The 16,027-nt window shown below is 35.8% G+C and overlaps 1 protein-coding gene across 8 annotated transcripts in view; it reads left to right on the forward strand.

Moving 5' to 3' along the window:
- Atp13a3 (ATPase 13A3) overlaps window positions 1-16,027 on the forward strand; it is an 80,248-nt gene extending 64,221 nt beyond the window's left edge. For 7 of the 8 annotated variants that reach the window (XM_020186749.2, XM_074073495.1, XM_074073493.1 and 4 more), the window contains 4 exons: window positions 2,020-2,108; window positions 4,812-4,892; window positions 6,188-6,277; window positions 12,596-16,027. In XM_020186749.2, coding sequence (XP_020042338.1) covers window positions 2,020-2,108; window positions 4,812-4,892; window positions 6,188-6,277; window positions 12,596-12,793 — 458 coding nt within the window. In that variant the 3' untranslated portion in view covers window positions 12,794-16,027. The remainder of the gene's footprint in view (window positions 1-2,019; window positions 2,109-4,811; window positions 4,893-6,187; window positions 6,278-12,595) is intronic. The other variant, XM_020186753.2, reaches the window with a different exon arrangement.

The following is a 16,027-nucleotide window of genomic DNA, read 5'->3' on the forward strand; positions in this document are numbered from 1 at the left end:
ATCTTCCATGTTCATGGACCAGCAGAATTAATATTGTGAAAATGGCTATACTACCAAAAGAAATCTGTATGTTCAGTTCAATATTCATCATATTTCTAATGCCATTCCTCATAGAGATTGAAAAATCAACCCTAAAGTTCATATGGAAGCACAAAAAAGACCATGAATAGCCAAGGCAATACTGCACAAAAAAGTAATGCCAGGGGTATCACAATACCCAACTTCAGATTATACTATAGAACCTTAGCAATAAAAAACAGCATGGCTCACATTGATTTCCTGTGCGTGGGTGTTACCTTCTAGGTTAATTCTTTTTGATCTAACCTTTTCTCTAGTACCTGTTCCCCTTTTCCTATTGGCCTCAGTTGCTTTAAGGTATCTGCTTTAGTTTCTCTGCGTTAAGGGCAATCCTTATCTCAACCAGCAAAAACACTTGTTCCTTCCTGTTATTGCTTATACTCTCTCTACAACAAAATTAGAAATAAGGGCAAAATAGTTTCTGCTGGGTATTGATGGGGGGGGAGAGGAAGGGGGCGGAGTGGGTGGTAAGGGAGGGGGTGGGGGCAGGGGGGAGAAATGAACCAAGCCTTATATGCACATATGAATAATAAAAGAAAAATGAAAAAAAAAATAAAGAGCAAACTGAATTCACAATAAAAAAAAAAAAAGCACAGTTCTGGGCACAAAAACAGACATGAAGACCAATAGAAGACCTAGACATAAATCCACACAGCTATATCCACCTTATTTTTGACAAGGTACCCAAAACATAATGGAGAAAAGTCAATCTTTTCAACAAATGTTACTGGGAAAACTGGATATCTGCATGTAGAAGATTGAAACTAGATCCATGTCTTTCAACCTATATAAATATAAATTCAAAGAGGATCAAATACCTTAATGTAAGGCCTTAAACATTGAAAGTAGTGCAGGAAAGAGTGGGGAATACACTGGAACATAAAGACACAGGCAATAACTTCCTAAATAGAATTCCAGTGGCTCAGCGACTAAGAGCAAGGATTGACAAATGGGACTACATGAAACTAAAAAGCTTCTGCAAAGCAAAGGAAACAGTAACCAGACTGAAGAGGCAGCCCACAGAATGGGAGAAAAATCTTAGCTATTTATCTGACAAGGAAGGGATTAATGACTAAAATTTACAGGGAGCTCAAAAATAACTTGCAAAAGAATCAGTGACCCATTGAAGAAATGGGCAAGTGAATTGAACAGAGCTTTTTCACAGGAAGAACTACAAATGACCAAAAACACATGAAGAAATATTCATCATCTCTGGTCACAAGGAAATGCAAGTGTGTTCTAAAAGTTAATCATATTTTGTCATACATAGTCTAGTCTCTTACTTATAAATATATATATTATTGACTACCATTATTGTAGCTAGCTAATTATCTGTGGGATATGGAAATAAATTTCCACAAAGATCTGAATTTTATTTTTGAAGTGCTGATTACTTTCTGAAATCCTTTAAAGGTAAGGCTAATAATATACAATATCACATCATACACATGAATCTTTTGGAGGCTATAATAGTATCTCATACTATAAAAAAATAACAACATACACGGTTTTTTTTTTTTAAGGTACTTGGGTTTGAATTCAGGGCCTTGCACTTGCTAGGCATACATTCTATCACTTGAGTTATGCCCCCAGCCCTTTTTCCTTTGGTTATTTTTGAGATATGATCTTGCATTTATGCCTGGGCCAGCCCAGATCCGAGATCCTTCTATTTATGCTTCCTGCATAGTTGGGATGTCAGGTGTGTGCCACCATGCCCAGTTTTTTATTGATTGAAATGGGGTCTCACAGACTTTTTTTCTCGCCGGCCTTGAATCATGAATCCTCCCAATTACGGGCTCGAGCCACTGTGCCCAGTTTTATATATTTTATCAACTTAAGTAGAAGTGTTTAAACCAAATTTGGAGATGATAGTATACTGTTGGTTATTGGATCCCTTCTTATTTAAAGGCACTTCCTAATTTGTTTTACTTTCTTTTCCAGATTTTTTTGTTGTATCTGTGATTATTTTATATGTTTTCATATTATTCATCATGTTACATCCAGTTGCCTCTGTGGACCAGGTTCTTCAGGTAAGGCTTAAGCACATCATTTATTGTTTCATGGGTGATAGTAACTTGGGTAATCGTAGCAAGACAGTCACAGAAAATAACACTCTAGTATTATCTGGAATTTAAATAGCCAAATGAGACTTCATGATGCTTGATATAAGGGCTTAGATCTATCTCACTCCTGTGCTCTTATGTTAGAGGAAAGAGACTAAACTGCCTCCATTTCTTGTTTTCAGGATCTCTTCCTTTCCCTTTTTTCTAAGATGCACTTATATTAACTAAAGATACTCTAAAATGAATGAGTAACATAATTAAAATAGCAGCTTTTACTGGCTATACCTGTTTGGTCTCTGCTTCCTGTTCAGTTTCCCTTTGTCTTCAGATATCTCATTGCTTTTCTGTCTTTTATGCTTGCTTGCTTTCTTGGATTTTTTTTGTTTGTTTTTTATTTGAGACAGATCTCGCTGTGTAGTTCAGGCTGGTCTCACTTGCAGTCCTTCTGCCCAATCCTCTCAAGTGCCAGAATTCTAGGCCTGAATCACTATGCCCAGCTTAAGTTACTTCTTGAAGTACTCTTGCCCCTGCTGGTCATTTAGTTCTTCATTCTTTTCACCAAAACCTTTATGAAAGATAAAATAATTCTTTATACAAAGGAAAATGCATGTACATTTAAGTTAATCATCAGAATGATAAAACAATGAAATAACATCCCAAGCCCATCATTCAACCTAAAAAACAAGGATCATTACACTCTTATACGTCTTTTAGGTTTAGGTTTGGTTTGTTAATTTCCTTGTATAATAGCTTGGCCTTTGTTTAACTTTGTTTATACTGTCTTTTAAAACAAGGTTGTAATTTTACAGTACTTTCATTGTGTTCAGTGATCCTCAGGTCATAGTTCTTTGGAAAATTCATCTACTTAAAGATACAAAGATTCCTTTTTGACATTCCTTTTTTTTTTTTTGATGGTGGTACTGAGGTTCAATTCTTCACGCTTGCTAAGTAGGCACCAGAATTACATTTCAAAATGAGTTTTGGTGGGGAAAATCCATACCATACCACAGTAAAGGTTATGTAGAATCGTTAACATAAGCATTGCATTATTGAACTTTGAAGAGGTTGCCAGATTATAGGTTTACTAACAGTATTTAGCGTCTGTGTTTTCTCACATGCTGCATTAAGGGATTTAGATGAGCATTTTAAGCAAAAGAAAAAAGCAAAACACATTCTATTTCTCTACTGCCACATGTCTTCTGCTTTCACAGCCACATTCACCTCATCTCAAACACTTGATAAATCTGGCTTCTACACCTGCCAATCTACTGGAATTGCCCTTACAAGGCCATTATAATGTCTTCTTATTGGTTAAGTCTAACAGACTTGTGTCCTTTAATCTTTTAAATCTTTAATCTTTTCCCCAATGTTATTTGACCCTCCAATAATATTGAACTATGCAGTTGTGCCTTTATTTTTCAAGCATTCCTTGCTTGAATTTGTGAAGCTTCTTCCCTTCAGGTCTTTTCCTGCCTCTATGACTCCTCATTCTTAGTCTCTATTGTCTTTTCTGCTCCCTTTGCCTGTTCCTAAATGTTAGTTCTCATCTTTCTGGTCTTACTCTCTTTTTACTCTACTCTCAGGTGATCTCACTTATAGTCATGGTTTCGCCCACAGTTACCATCTATAAGTTAAAGACTCCTCACCTTTGCACCCTGAGCGCTCATGACTGGGCTTTATACCTGAATATCTACTTACATATTTAATATTACTAGACTGCTTCACCCAACAGTTTCCCAAATCAATATTTTAAAAACTAAGCTTACAGTGTTCTTCTGACATTCTGCTTCTTTTCTTGGTATCACCCTTTGTCCGAGTCAGAATATATATGTGTCTGTCTTTCTCCTTGTCTTTTTCTCTTTTTTCATAGCCAGACAGTTGTTACACTTTTCAGTTTTGTTATCCTTCTACCTTTACTCTCCAGTTCCATTTGTTACCACTCTAGTTTGAGTCCCCATCATCTCTTACGTGTGTCATTATAGCAGTCTCCTTATGTCAAAACCCTTCTTACTAGAGCAACAATTTTTTTTTTCTAAAGTTTATTAGATTATGTCATTCCTTGGCATTTAAACAGTATACTAGATACTCAGTTCTAAACATTTGCTGGGGAAAATGATGAATGCATTAATGGGAGTTTTCTTTTAATTTTTAGGTCTTAGAAGTTAAACAGATTTTAGTTAGGTGTGGTGGTTTGTGCTTATTGTTCCAGCTACTTGGGAGGCTGAGGCAAGGGAATCATTTGAGCCCAGGAGTTCCTGGCAATATAGTGAGACCTGATCTCAAAAGAGGGAGGGAAGAATTAATCAGATTTTAAATTTGATGAAAATTTACGTTTCTTAAATTGATCAGTAGAGTTGTTTTATGAATTTGTCTTCCTAATTGATTTGGTATTAGATTCATATTTGCCTGAAAGGCTTTTATTTTAAAAATAAGGACTGAATTTGTGGTTTAGTAGCGTATGGGCTTTTAAGTCTGAGTGAACAGGATTTGATGCTAAGTTCAGCCACTTAATATCTTTTTAACTTAACTTGGTTAGAGATTTATCACTTGAAAAGATAGTTTTTGGTATTGTTGAGTGGATGTAGGTTTGGTACATAATAGGAATTTGGTAAATTTCTGATATAATGCTATATCAACTACCTGCAACAGCTTTAATTTTTTTATCTACAGATTGTGTGTGTACCACATGAGTGGCGCATAACCATGCTCGTCATTGTTCTTGTCAATGCCTTCGTGTCTGTCATGGTGGAGGTAAGCACTGCGGCTAGTCACATGGTTACCTTGTTGCTTTGAAATTCTTGGGTAATTTAATGGAAAGTGGAGGAAGAAAACATGTAACATCATAAAAACCCACAGTCTTAGTTTCATTTTAGGCAAATTCACTTAGATTTCCCTTCCGACCTTTTCCATGAACTTAGATATATTCATGTGGATAAGAGAAGCTATGAACAGTGAGATAGCAAGAATGAGTGAGTGGAAAGGAAGTAAGTATCCAGGAAACTCATGAACTGCCCAGGGACTATGAAATCATGGTGGCCATGTTCCTGCTGTGGTCTGTGATGTAACACATACTATCCTATTTAAGGAAGAAAGTCAGTGGAGGGAGTGGTGCTCCAGGAAGTGTAGTAATATCAAGAGTTTATTGAAAGCATTGAATAATTACGAATATGGACTTAACCTCATTTCAGCACTGATTACTTGAACATTTTCCTTGGTATTTACTTTTGAGTGACCTCAGAAGACTGAAGTATTTTTTGATTCATTGTATACATTTACTCTTCCATTAGGATTGCCTTCAGGTCATCTTCTCTAAAAGGAGCTAGCTAGTTCTCATTTGCTGCTCATTACTATCAACATTTACTTCGCCATAGCAATAAATTTTTCATAGTGTAGGCTTTTGAATTAAAATTAAGGGTAATCTGTAGGGAAATATGTATATTTTAGTGATAATAATAGCTCTAGACTTAGAAATTAGGCTTAATTTGAGATATCCTACCAAAAGTTGATGTGGTGTTTAAATTTGAGATCCAACAAGTATCATGGATATTACAGAGAAGTTGCCCAGTAGAATGTATTTTTCTATTTTATGTAGATGTAGACATCTACATACATTGCTTTTTCTACAGTATAAGCCCTATCTTTTCTAAAGAATTACTTGTGTTGGATGCTGATGAACTCATATGTGTAGATAGAGATATAGACCCAGTATTAGTATTAGGCAGTCTGTGAAAATAACTTATTGTCAAGAAAAAGTCTTCAAATTAATCACCATTGTTTTGATATGGGAAAGCAATGAGGATTTGTATAAAAACCATAGTTTGTGGAAAATTTAGAAGCCCCATTTTATTAAGAATTTTATGATTTGTATTTGTACAAAATTCCTGTTATTGTTTATCCTTTTGTAGTATCAACTAAGGTTCGATATATAAAAACCAAATAATAGTTTTTACTAATGATGCAACATTGGGTGAATGTTTTTAAATGTGCATGTTAAAAACAAACGACTTAGTCATTTTTAATTCTTAACTCACTGGAATATCTCTCAGAGCTTCTTCCTTGACACGGTCCTTTGGAAAATTGTGTTCAATCGAGACAAACAAGGAGAGTATCGATTCACCACCACACAGCCACCACAGGTTGGAAATAAGCAGTTACTGTCAATTCTTAGCGTGTATCTTGGCTCTTCCAGTGTGTACTCTGTGTTCTTTGGGGCATTCTGTATGTGTTGCTTCAGCCTTTTTCCTTGTGCATCGCATTTCATTTCTTATATGGAGTCCTAGAAAACTGATGACAAGCATTTGTTGTAGGCTTTTCAGGACTTCAGAAATATCATAAGTCTCTTCCATTCCTGTCCTAATCCTCTGTGTGTGAAGGTCTTGTCCTCAAAGGTGAGAGTAAATTCTTCCGTTTCTGTCTGCTTTACATTTTATGTTTTTAGTTTTCATGGGTCACAGTAGAAGCTAAATGGAATTCGTGTTTAAAAAAAAAAAAAGTTTTGAACTGGACTTTTTTCTTGGGTCAGAGCCCAAAGACCAAAATTAGAAAAAATGATTTCTGATTTGTCAGTCACTGTGCCTTAATTTAAAGTGCCTCTTTGGCTTTCCCCCAACATAATTTTTATATGCAAGCCATAGTTAGGAGGCAATGAAACAGCCTATTATTTGAAAGAGATCAGAAACTCTATGGTAAAAAGAGTAGTAGAACATGAGTAAAACTTACTTCCTAGTGTCAGGTTATTAAAGTGTAGCTCTTGATCAAAATACAGATTAAATGTAATTTTTAAACTATCATTGAATCAGAACTCTGGAGCTAGTGTTTTTTACTATAGAGAATTTGACACTGTCAAACTCACCGACTCATTATCTTACCCATTGCTGTTTGTAGCTGGGCGATGTGTGCTCTACAAGTATGAGTTGTATGACTTTCACTAGTCCTTGAGCTACAGAGAAGCTTGCAGAGTTCAGGACTGCCTGACATTTCTGAGTTGGGTCACTCACTTGTTTTCATCCACAGTTTACCCAAGTGGCAGTTCTCTGAGCTTTAGTTTTATAACTGAGCAGGCTTGATGTCCAGGTGGAGTGACATAAGATTGCTGTGTAAGAGGTCCTGTGGAATGCCATTTTTGTTTCCTGTGCAGTATGATAAATAATAATGGTTCTGAAGTGATGCGATGAGCATGAAATCAGCTTCAGTTTCTTTTTCTAAAAGCAGTGTGATGCCTATGAGTAATACCTACGTGTGCCTAAAGGTGGATATGACCAGACTGTGGGCCTCAGGTCCATTAACTCAGTCTCCTTTGGGCCTATATTTTTTTCCTTTTCCTGACCTCACTACATCATTTTAGTGAACTTTGTCTCAGATTATCAGTCCTCATGTGAAATACTTATTTAGAAAGGTGCAGGCCTGAGGAAACATTTGAGTTTTCAGCTTCTCCGAAGAGATCTGTGACTTGATCTAAATAGGAAATGCACATTCTGAAGAAGAGTTATACCAGGATTTAGTCAGGTGGTGTTATAAGGCCCCTGTAAAATACTTGAATTGGAAATCCCTGTGCCTGTTTGCTTTTCAATCAAAATTCAATGGCAGAAAATTTTGTCATTTACTCTCTATTTTTAAAAATATTTATGACTAGCCAGACACTTGTAATCCTACAAGTGTGGCTCACATTTGTAATACTAGCTACTCAGGAGGCAGAGATCTGGAGAATTATGGTTTGAACCCCACCCCAGGCAAATAGATCAGGAGACCCTATCTCGAAAATACCCAACACAAAACAGGGCTAGCAGAGTGGCTCAAGTGGTAGAAGGCTTGCCAAGTGTGAGGCCCTGAGTTTAACCCCAGTACCACTGAAAAAAAAAAAAAAGTATCTGTTCTCATTATTTTTAGGAGTTTGCATTTCATGAAAAATTCTAACTCTAAAGTATTGAGGGGAGAGTATGAAGGTAGAAGGAGGTCCAGAGGAAGTAGATTGTTCCCATATATCTGAGAATCATTGAACAGATAAGAATTTCAGCCTTCTGGTTCTATGGTTGTGATCAAGAAAGCACTTTTTAAAGTTGTTTCCTTTAGAAAAAGTTCTTCTAACATCTTAGAATAATACACTTCATCTCCTGACACTCCTGTGTGTAATATGGTTTCACTGTTCATATTTGTGATCCTTCAAAAGCTAATCAATTATTTCTGTTAGACTGAGGTTTTCATTCAGGGGTGATTGCCTCCTTAGGGAAAATTTGGTAATGTTTGGAGACATTTCTGATTATTACAGCTGAGGGATGAAAGTTGCTATTGGTATAGACTGGGTAGAAACTGGGGGTGCTGCTAAATAAATACTCCTTTGGTATGTAGCCTCATCCAACATAAGAATTGTCCAGCCCAAGATATCAGTGCTAAAGTTGAAACCCTGCTACAAGGTGAAAAGGAAAATAAAGATGAGAGTAAGTAGTTCTGTTTGTAGAACTATTGTGATCCTGTAATTCTTCCCCAGCCCAACCCCACTCTGCACTACACTGTATATCCTGTATTATTGATGCTCAGTGGACTCAGTAAATGTCTGTTGAATCAAATTAAAAACAAGGTAAAGAAACGATTTGCAAGTAGTTGAAACAATAACTGTTATATATTTTTCCATCATGTTCTTTAGCATTTCAGTCTTCTGGGGAAAAAAATGTTTTGTGGGGGCAGTACAGGGGTTTAAACTTGGGGCCTCACAGTTGTTAGGCAGGTGCTCTACCACTTGAGCTACTCGACCAGCCCAAATAATTTTTAATATATCAGTGGTTTTAAAACAAGAATATTCATTGGCCTGGTATGGTGGTACAAATTGTAATCCCAGCACTTGGTAAGCTGAGGCATGTGGATCATGAGTTCCAAGCCTACACAGCAAGACCCTGTCTCGAACAAACAAGCAAAAACAGTACTCATCAGAAATATCTTGAACTCCACCTTTGATCCCTGAGTGAAAATCTTCAATGGAGATCTTCATCATCTGTATTTTGTTGTTGTTGTTGTTTGTTTTCATAAAGCTCTACTCCTGATATCTGTGCTGTCCTCTTTAGAAGCACTTGTATTTACCTTGTGTCTAGTGCCTGACCTTTTTTTTTTAAACCAATCCGTAACATTTTCTTAAGTGGTTTTTTTTTTGTTTTTTTTTTGGTGGGAAGGCGGGGTGTAACTTGGGTTTGTACTTAGATCCTGAGCCACAGGTCCAGCCCTTTCTTTTCCAGTGAAAAATCTAAGTGTTAACTGTAGTCTTTATGCAGTCAGTATTACTTGAGTTTATTTAAATAGAATGCTAATTCTGATGATATTTATGTTGAGGATTGATATGGAAGAAGACTTTCATAAAAACCACAATACCATTATAACTTTTGCCTTCAAATATGGCTTTGTATTTCATATGCTATCCATGAAAATATTTCCTAAAAGACTGCCAATAGCAAATGATTGGGTTTTAGAACGAATGGCTTGGAATGGCCTAAGAAGCAGGAGAATTGGAGCTGCAGATATTTCGTGAATGTTCTTTATGGCTTCTCTGCTATCTGTGGTACCCTGTTCCATGGTCTGGGGGATTAAATTTGGCCACTTAACCATTCTTTTCAGAAGTAAATCCTGAGATGAGCTGCTGTGTTCTCCTGCTTCACGGACTTGCACCCTCATGTTTTGGGGAAACCCAAGTGCTCATTCTAAACCCTGGCGAGACTACCTTACGACCTTTGTGCTGCACAGTGCTTGCCTTCATCCTTCCCCCACCGCTTCTCATCCCAGCATGACTGTGGCACATTTTATTTTCTCTTCCAGTGAAGCATATTGTGTTTGGGGGTATGTGTGGTGTGGTCCTTCCTGTGAACTCACAAACCTCTTGCTTGCATATTGTGTTTTTTGTGTATGATATTTGAGGGAGATGAAGGCACAGGAACAAAAGAGATTTCTGATGATGATAGAGTAGAGAGATCCTGTTGTTCCTTTGTGGCTTGATTTTTTTTTTTTAATTTGACAAATATATGTATATTTTAAACAGAAATGTGAGGATTTTTTTTAAAAATGTACACCTTCTAATGTAAAAAGAATGCTATTCAGTTGTGATTCCATTTGTAGTTAAATTAGTTTTAATTTTATTGCTTGCCTTACTCCACAGGTGGGGAACAATAAATTTACATGTGTGTATGTGTGTGTCTTAAATTGGATTACACTTGGCTTTGGCTTTCCTTAACTCAGCCTGGTGTGCCTTGTCCTTCAACTTGGAAGACGCATCCAGACAGATAAAACCTGTTGTTTCTGCTGTTTTTAAAAGTCAGCAATCAATGTTAGCCTTTCTCTGTGATCCTTTGATGGTGCTGTTTGTCCTGTTAAAAACTGTCGGCTTTCACATTGATTTAGGAACAGTAGTCTTTTCCATAATTAGATCAGAAAATTTAAACAACTGGAGAAAGAGTAAAATCCAAGTAGTGAGTGGTTATCTAACATTAAATACTAAGTTTGTTTTGTGTGTAACTACTTTGGAAAGGAACTCCTATGTTATATGGGGTACTAACGAATTTTGTGCATCCTAATGCTAATTGTTTTCATATGGGTGTCTTTTGAGATGGTAATGTAATAACTTTTTAGTTACGATGTGATGGTAATAAAGAGACTGCTAAGGGAGTCATCCTCAAGTCTTGGTCCCCCTCACCCTCTCCTGGAATGTAACAGCTTACCCATGCCCGGCCACAGTTTTGCCTTTAAATCCTCAGGAACAATGCAGCCTACAGTGCTTTGTTGACAAACTAAACTAGAAGTGGAAAGCACTGAGTTTTTGTTCCTGTGCTCAGTGTTACCATGGAGAAGAGAGGAAGAGTACTAGGTTCCTGGTGGTTGTCTCAATAAGATGAGAAAGACCTCGCTCAAGTGAATGTATAAAGACATTTTCAGAGCTTTCATTTTAAAGTAACTTCACTGGCTTCCATTGGCCAATTTAGAAACATGTTTCAAATAGACAGTTTTGCCTTTCTTGATCATAAAGTACTTTGGGTGTTCACATTAGAGTATGTATCTGTCATATTATGATTCCATTTTGTGGGATTACGTCAGTTGAAGTTAGAATTTATCATGTAGCCTGGATTATTTGTTGATTGACAAAGGAACAATCTAGGATTTAAATTTTACTTGGGAGATGCAACAGCCAAAATAATTAAGAATTGACTTGTTGGCCAGAGGTGAATATAACTTCTATAGGTCCCAGCATAGTCATTTAGTTTTATTCATTTTAAGTTTCATCTGAGACAAATTCTGGGGGTAACTTTCAGCTCTCTAATGAACTTACATTTCTGTACATTAATCAGGGACTCTGCTTTCTTATTCTCTAATGATTATTTATCTAAGATCACATCCATTAGGATTGATCAGAAGCATCTCAAAGGAAAAGTGGCAGAGCCTTTTATAATGAAATAATTCTAAGAGATACTACTTGCTTTTATATCATGTATCTCCTTCCAGTTGTAGAGCAACAAGTGAAACCAAAATATACTAGTGAAAGTATATTTTGTTGGGCACAGTGGCTTGGCTTGTAATCCTTGGGGGGTGGAGATCAGGAGGATCACCGTTCCAGGCCATCCCAGGCAAAAAAATTAGTGAGATTCCATCTTAACAACCCAGGAATAATGGTGCACATCTGTAATATGTGGAGGCATAAGTAGGAGGATTGTGGTCTGAGGTTGGCTCTGGATGAAAACATGAATGCCTCTGTGAAGAATAACTACAGCAAAAAAGGGCTGGTGGCTCAATGCAAGTGGGTTTGCCTAGCAAGAGTGAGACCCTGGGTTGAAATCTGTACCACCACTACCCCAAAAACGTATTTTTTTATATTAGTAAATATGTGGTTTTATTTATTTTTGTTTTTTATTTGAGACAAAGTCTTGCTATGTATCCCAGGCTAGCCTTAGACTCCGGAGTTCTGGGATTACAGTGCCCAACAGACAATGTGGTTAAAAGATGTGACCTAATTTTGACCTAACAGTGTTTTGAAAGGTGATATTAATAGTAACTGATACTTTTCACTGCCCTCTTCTAAAAATGACCAGATAGCTAAGTTGCTAGGAGCAATGGTACCACAAGGTAGTTTGGGATAGAATATGAGGATTTTCAAATTCAATATTAAAAGTATTTTTTCTTTCTAAATAGTTTAAAGTTGTTCTTACTATATTTGATATTTTTTGTTACAAAATCCAGACTATTTTTTTAAAGTATTAGTACACAATCCTGTAGGTACATAAACTAAAAAAACTAAAGTAATTATGTTGACCAAAAAAACTCTTTAAAAATAATCTGTACCTAAATAATTGAAAGCTGACTTTTTACATGGATTTTTTAATTTGCATGTTGTACTCAGAAATCATCTTATTTTTCTCTGCTAATGTATGCTTTTATAACCTGTCAAAAACAATGGCCCTTAATCAACTAGGGTACTCTTTTTTCCCTAGGCCTCAGTGGATCGGTGGGGAAAGTGCTGCTTGTCCTGGGCCCTGGGCTGTAGAAAGAAGACACCAAAGGCTAAATACATGTATCTGGCGCAGGAGCTCCTGGATGATCCAGAGTGGCCGCCTAAACCTCAGACCACGACCGAAGCTAAGGCATTCGTGAAGGAGAACGGCTCATGTCAGATCATCACCATCACATAGCAGTGACCCAGTCTCAGTGGTGTACTAATAGCAGTGTTCAGGAGAATGTGATTTCAGGATTTCCTGATCCTCTGTCAGAATGGCACTATTTCATTGTATGCCTCATCTGATACTACAATAGCTGATTTGATGAAAACATTACTTTAAAAAAAAAAAACAAAAAAAGGTATTGGTGACACAGTTAAATTAACTACTAATCTGTCTATATCTTTATTCAGTAACCTAAATATTATATGCATTTCCAGGATTTTGAAGGCTACCTAAGTGATATTCTTTATGTTGTGTACAAGGGAAATTGGGTATGTGGTAGGTTTTTAAGGCATTAACTTTTGAGACTAGTTTGCCTCTTTAAATTTATTTTCACAACCTCCTTATCAGAAAAAGGTCTGTTGTGTATACAGGTCCTAAATTTGTGATTGTTAAAAATAAAATGGCTGTTAATTAGCCTGCAGTGAAAACAAGTTGAAAAGCTGTTTTCATTTGAATCCACTATTTTTTCCAAAGAATTCTCTGTAAACATACACCACTTCTCTTTGATAGCTAGAGTTAGGAGTGAGTTTGTATGGTGTTGCTTATAGAATAACTCAGGTGTTTCCATTTATGGCTTTATATTTTCTGTGCATACTGCCTGGGTTTTATTTCTCTAATCAGCAAGGTGCTTCACTGCCTTCAGGAGATGTCCTTCAAAACTGTTGAGTGGATCTTGTGCTCTGTCTGGTGCCAGTCATCAAATTTACTTCACTTAAACGTTGTGGGCCTTTTTCACTGAAAAAAGATTAATTCTCTTAGCAGTAGATGTAGATCTATCCTCCTAATATCTCTTCATATCCTCCCCCTTCAGAATTTGAATTGTTTTAAATGTCTTTTTATTTTTTCCATTTTTAATTATCTAAAGACATTGGCTAATAGAGAGCTTTGTTTTTTGAGTTAGAACTTTCCCTGAAAGATTTTTCTTTTTAAGGTTTGGTGTATGTCTTTTCTATCAATAATGAGGCTTTTAAAAATGAGTATTGTGGATTTGAATGACTGTTACTTTTTCAAAACAAATTGAACTTGGTAAGAGCTTGTTGCATGCCAGTAGGTGGTGCCAGAGGTCAAAGCATACTTTTTTTGTTGTTACAAATGAGCTTATTTGGTGTGGCAATTTCTAGGAGAAAAAAATTGAGGGAATAAAGTTAAAGAATAAGCATTCATTAAGCCAAAAGAAATATAGGCACTGTTTTTCACCTTTCTTTTTTGCCCAACGAATGTTTAAATTCTAAAGGAATTTAAAGTAACTTTTGAAAATGCCTTTATAGGTAGGATCCAGCAGTATGGCAAGCCTACAATTATGACAGACAAAGGGAATTGGTGTTGCTGTGTAAAATAGACACTGTTACAGCAATGTGACTCTATTCTGTATTCCTCCTTAACTAATCACATGCCACGCTTTCCACTTCTAGCTGATCATTTTCCCAATACATAGTTACCAGTTTATCAAATGTTACCCAGAATTGTACAGCCAAATGTTTCTTATTCTTTATGCTGCAAAGACCTGAATGATGTTTAATAACTGTAGAAACATGTAAATTATACTCAGGATCACTGTTACTGCTATTGCCACTGATGACGAGTCTTACAAAAGTGTAATTGAACTTTTCCATCAAAATGTATAATAATACACATTAGATGATAAAAACAGTTAATCCATGAATGATTCTATGGAGCTATGCATCTGAGACCTCTTGAGCTGTGAATTAGTGCTGTTCCTGTAACTATTCTCCTGAATGTTTTACAATGTCCATACTCACTTATAGAATGCCCAAGTGTCATTCTTTAGTGATTTCCAAAGTTGTGAATTTTATTCTTTGGTTTAAATACTGAAGCATATAATTAAAATAACTGCTAAGTACAGCTTAAAAACTCCAGTTATCAGTTGTATTTAACATCTTGAAAAGCATGATCATAAAAGGCTATTTTTCACACACACACACACACACACATCCTTACTCCTTAACATTTAGAGTTAATAAAGGTTTATATCTCATCTGTCCATATTGTTTTCAAAGGGACAGAAGTGTGGAAAAGCATTTGGAGGAAGTTAGGGTTGAACATAGACAGGGCAGGTTATTCTAGTTGAGAATATCATTTGAAGAATGTCTGTGAATCCAGGTGTGGGCCCTCCTCAGTGCCACAGGTAGACTGAGTCCTCTCATAGGTCACCAGTACATAGTAATTTTGGTTCTGCGTTTTTCATTAAATTATTTGAGTGTATACAGACCTAACTTTTAAAATCTGTACATATATTATTTTGATGTATTAAGATTGATAAATATTGCTGATTTAAATTTTATTTATGCACATTCTTAAAGGACAGAAATGTCTTGGGAAGTAATTGTTAAATAATGATAGGTAACTTTTTAACTTTTTAAATAAATAACAAGATTTTTAATGTGTGTCTCCCTCAGGGTTGTTTAAAGTGTTTCTGGTTTTTTTTTTTTTCCTCCCTCAAATATAAATAGTGGTGACTATGTTTTCTATCTTCTAGCACCAACTGCTATAAAGCAATGCTGCAAATAATGCTTGAATAAAAGTGGCTAAGCCAACAGCAAAATAGTTTTTATAGTAGTTTTATAATCCTTAAATTGGAAAGCTTTCCCAAATTGCACTTGAATTTAAACAAAATTATTACCGTTTTTACTCTTATTTTGTTTCCCATGTTGATGAAAGTACTGCACAGTTTCAGAGGCATGGTAAATAATGTATCAATGTTTATGTAGTCTGTTCCCAAAACAGCTATAGATAACAATATCCAGTGAAGAGAAAAATTCAAGCTTTAGAAACCATTCTAATACTTCATGCATGCAATTTTGATTTATCTGAAAATAGGGTTTTATATATTTATGGTGGGAGGTGGTTAGGAACTTTTACAAAATGGAGTATTAATTTTTGTACAGTCTGGGTATTTACACATTTTTAATGTATTAAAATTTGGTAATTATGTGCACATGAAATTAATAAAATAGTTATTTCCTGTTATGATTTGTGAATTCCCTAAGACCTTGGATTTTTTTAAGTAACTTTATATCAGAAATGATACTGCATCTTTATATTTTTAAAATTGTATTGCTGCTCAAGAATGGTACCCTGTTGTCAAAAGGCATACATTCATAATTGTACATTCAGCGTTGTAAATACCCTTATGAAATTTTTTTTGATTGAAGCTATCCGAAATAAAATTTAAATGAAGTGATA

The sequence above is a fragment of the Castor canadensis genome, chromosome 5 (genome assembly GCF_047511655.1).
Source record: "Castor canadensis chromosome 5, mCasCan1.hap1v2, whole genome shotgun sequence".
NCBI lineage: Eukaryota > Metazoa > Chordata > Mammalia > Rodentia > Castoridae > Castor > Castor canadensis.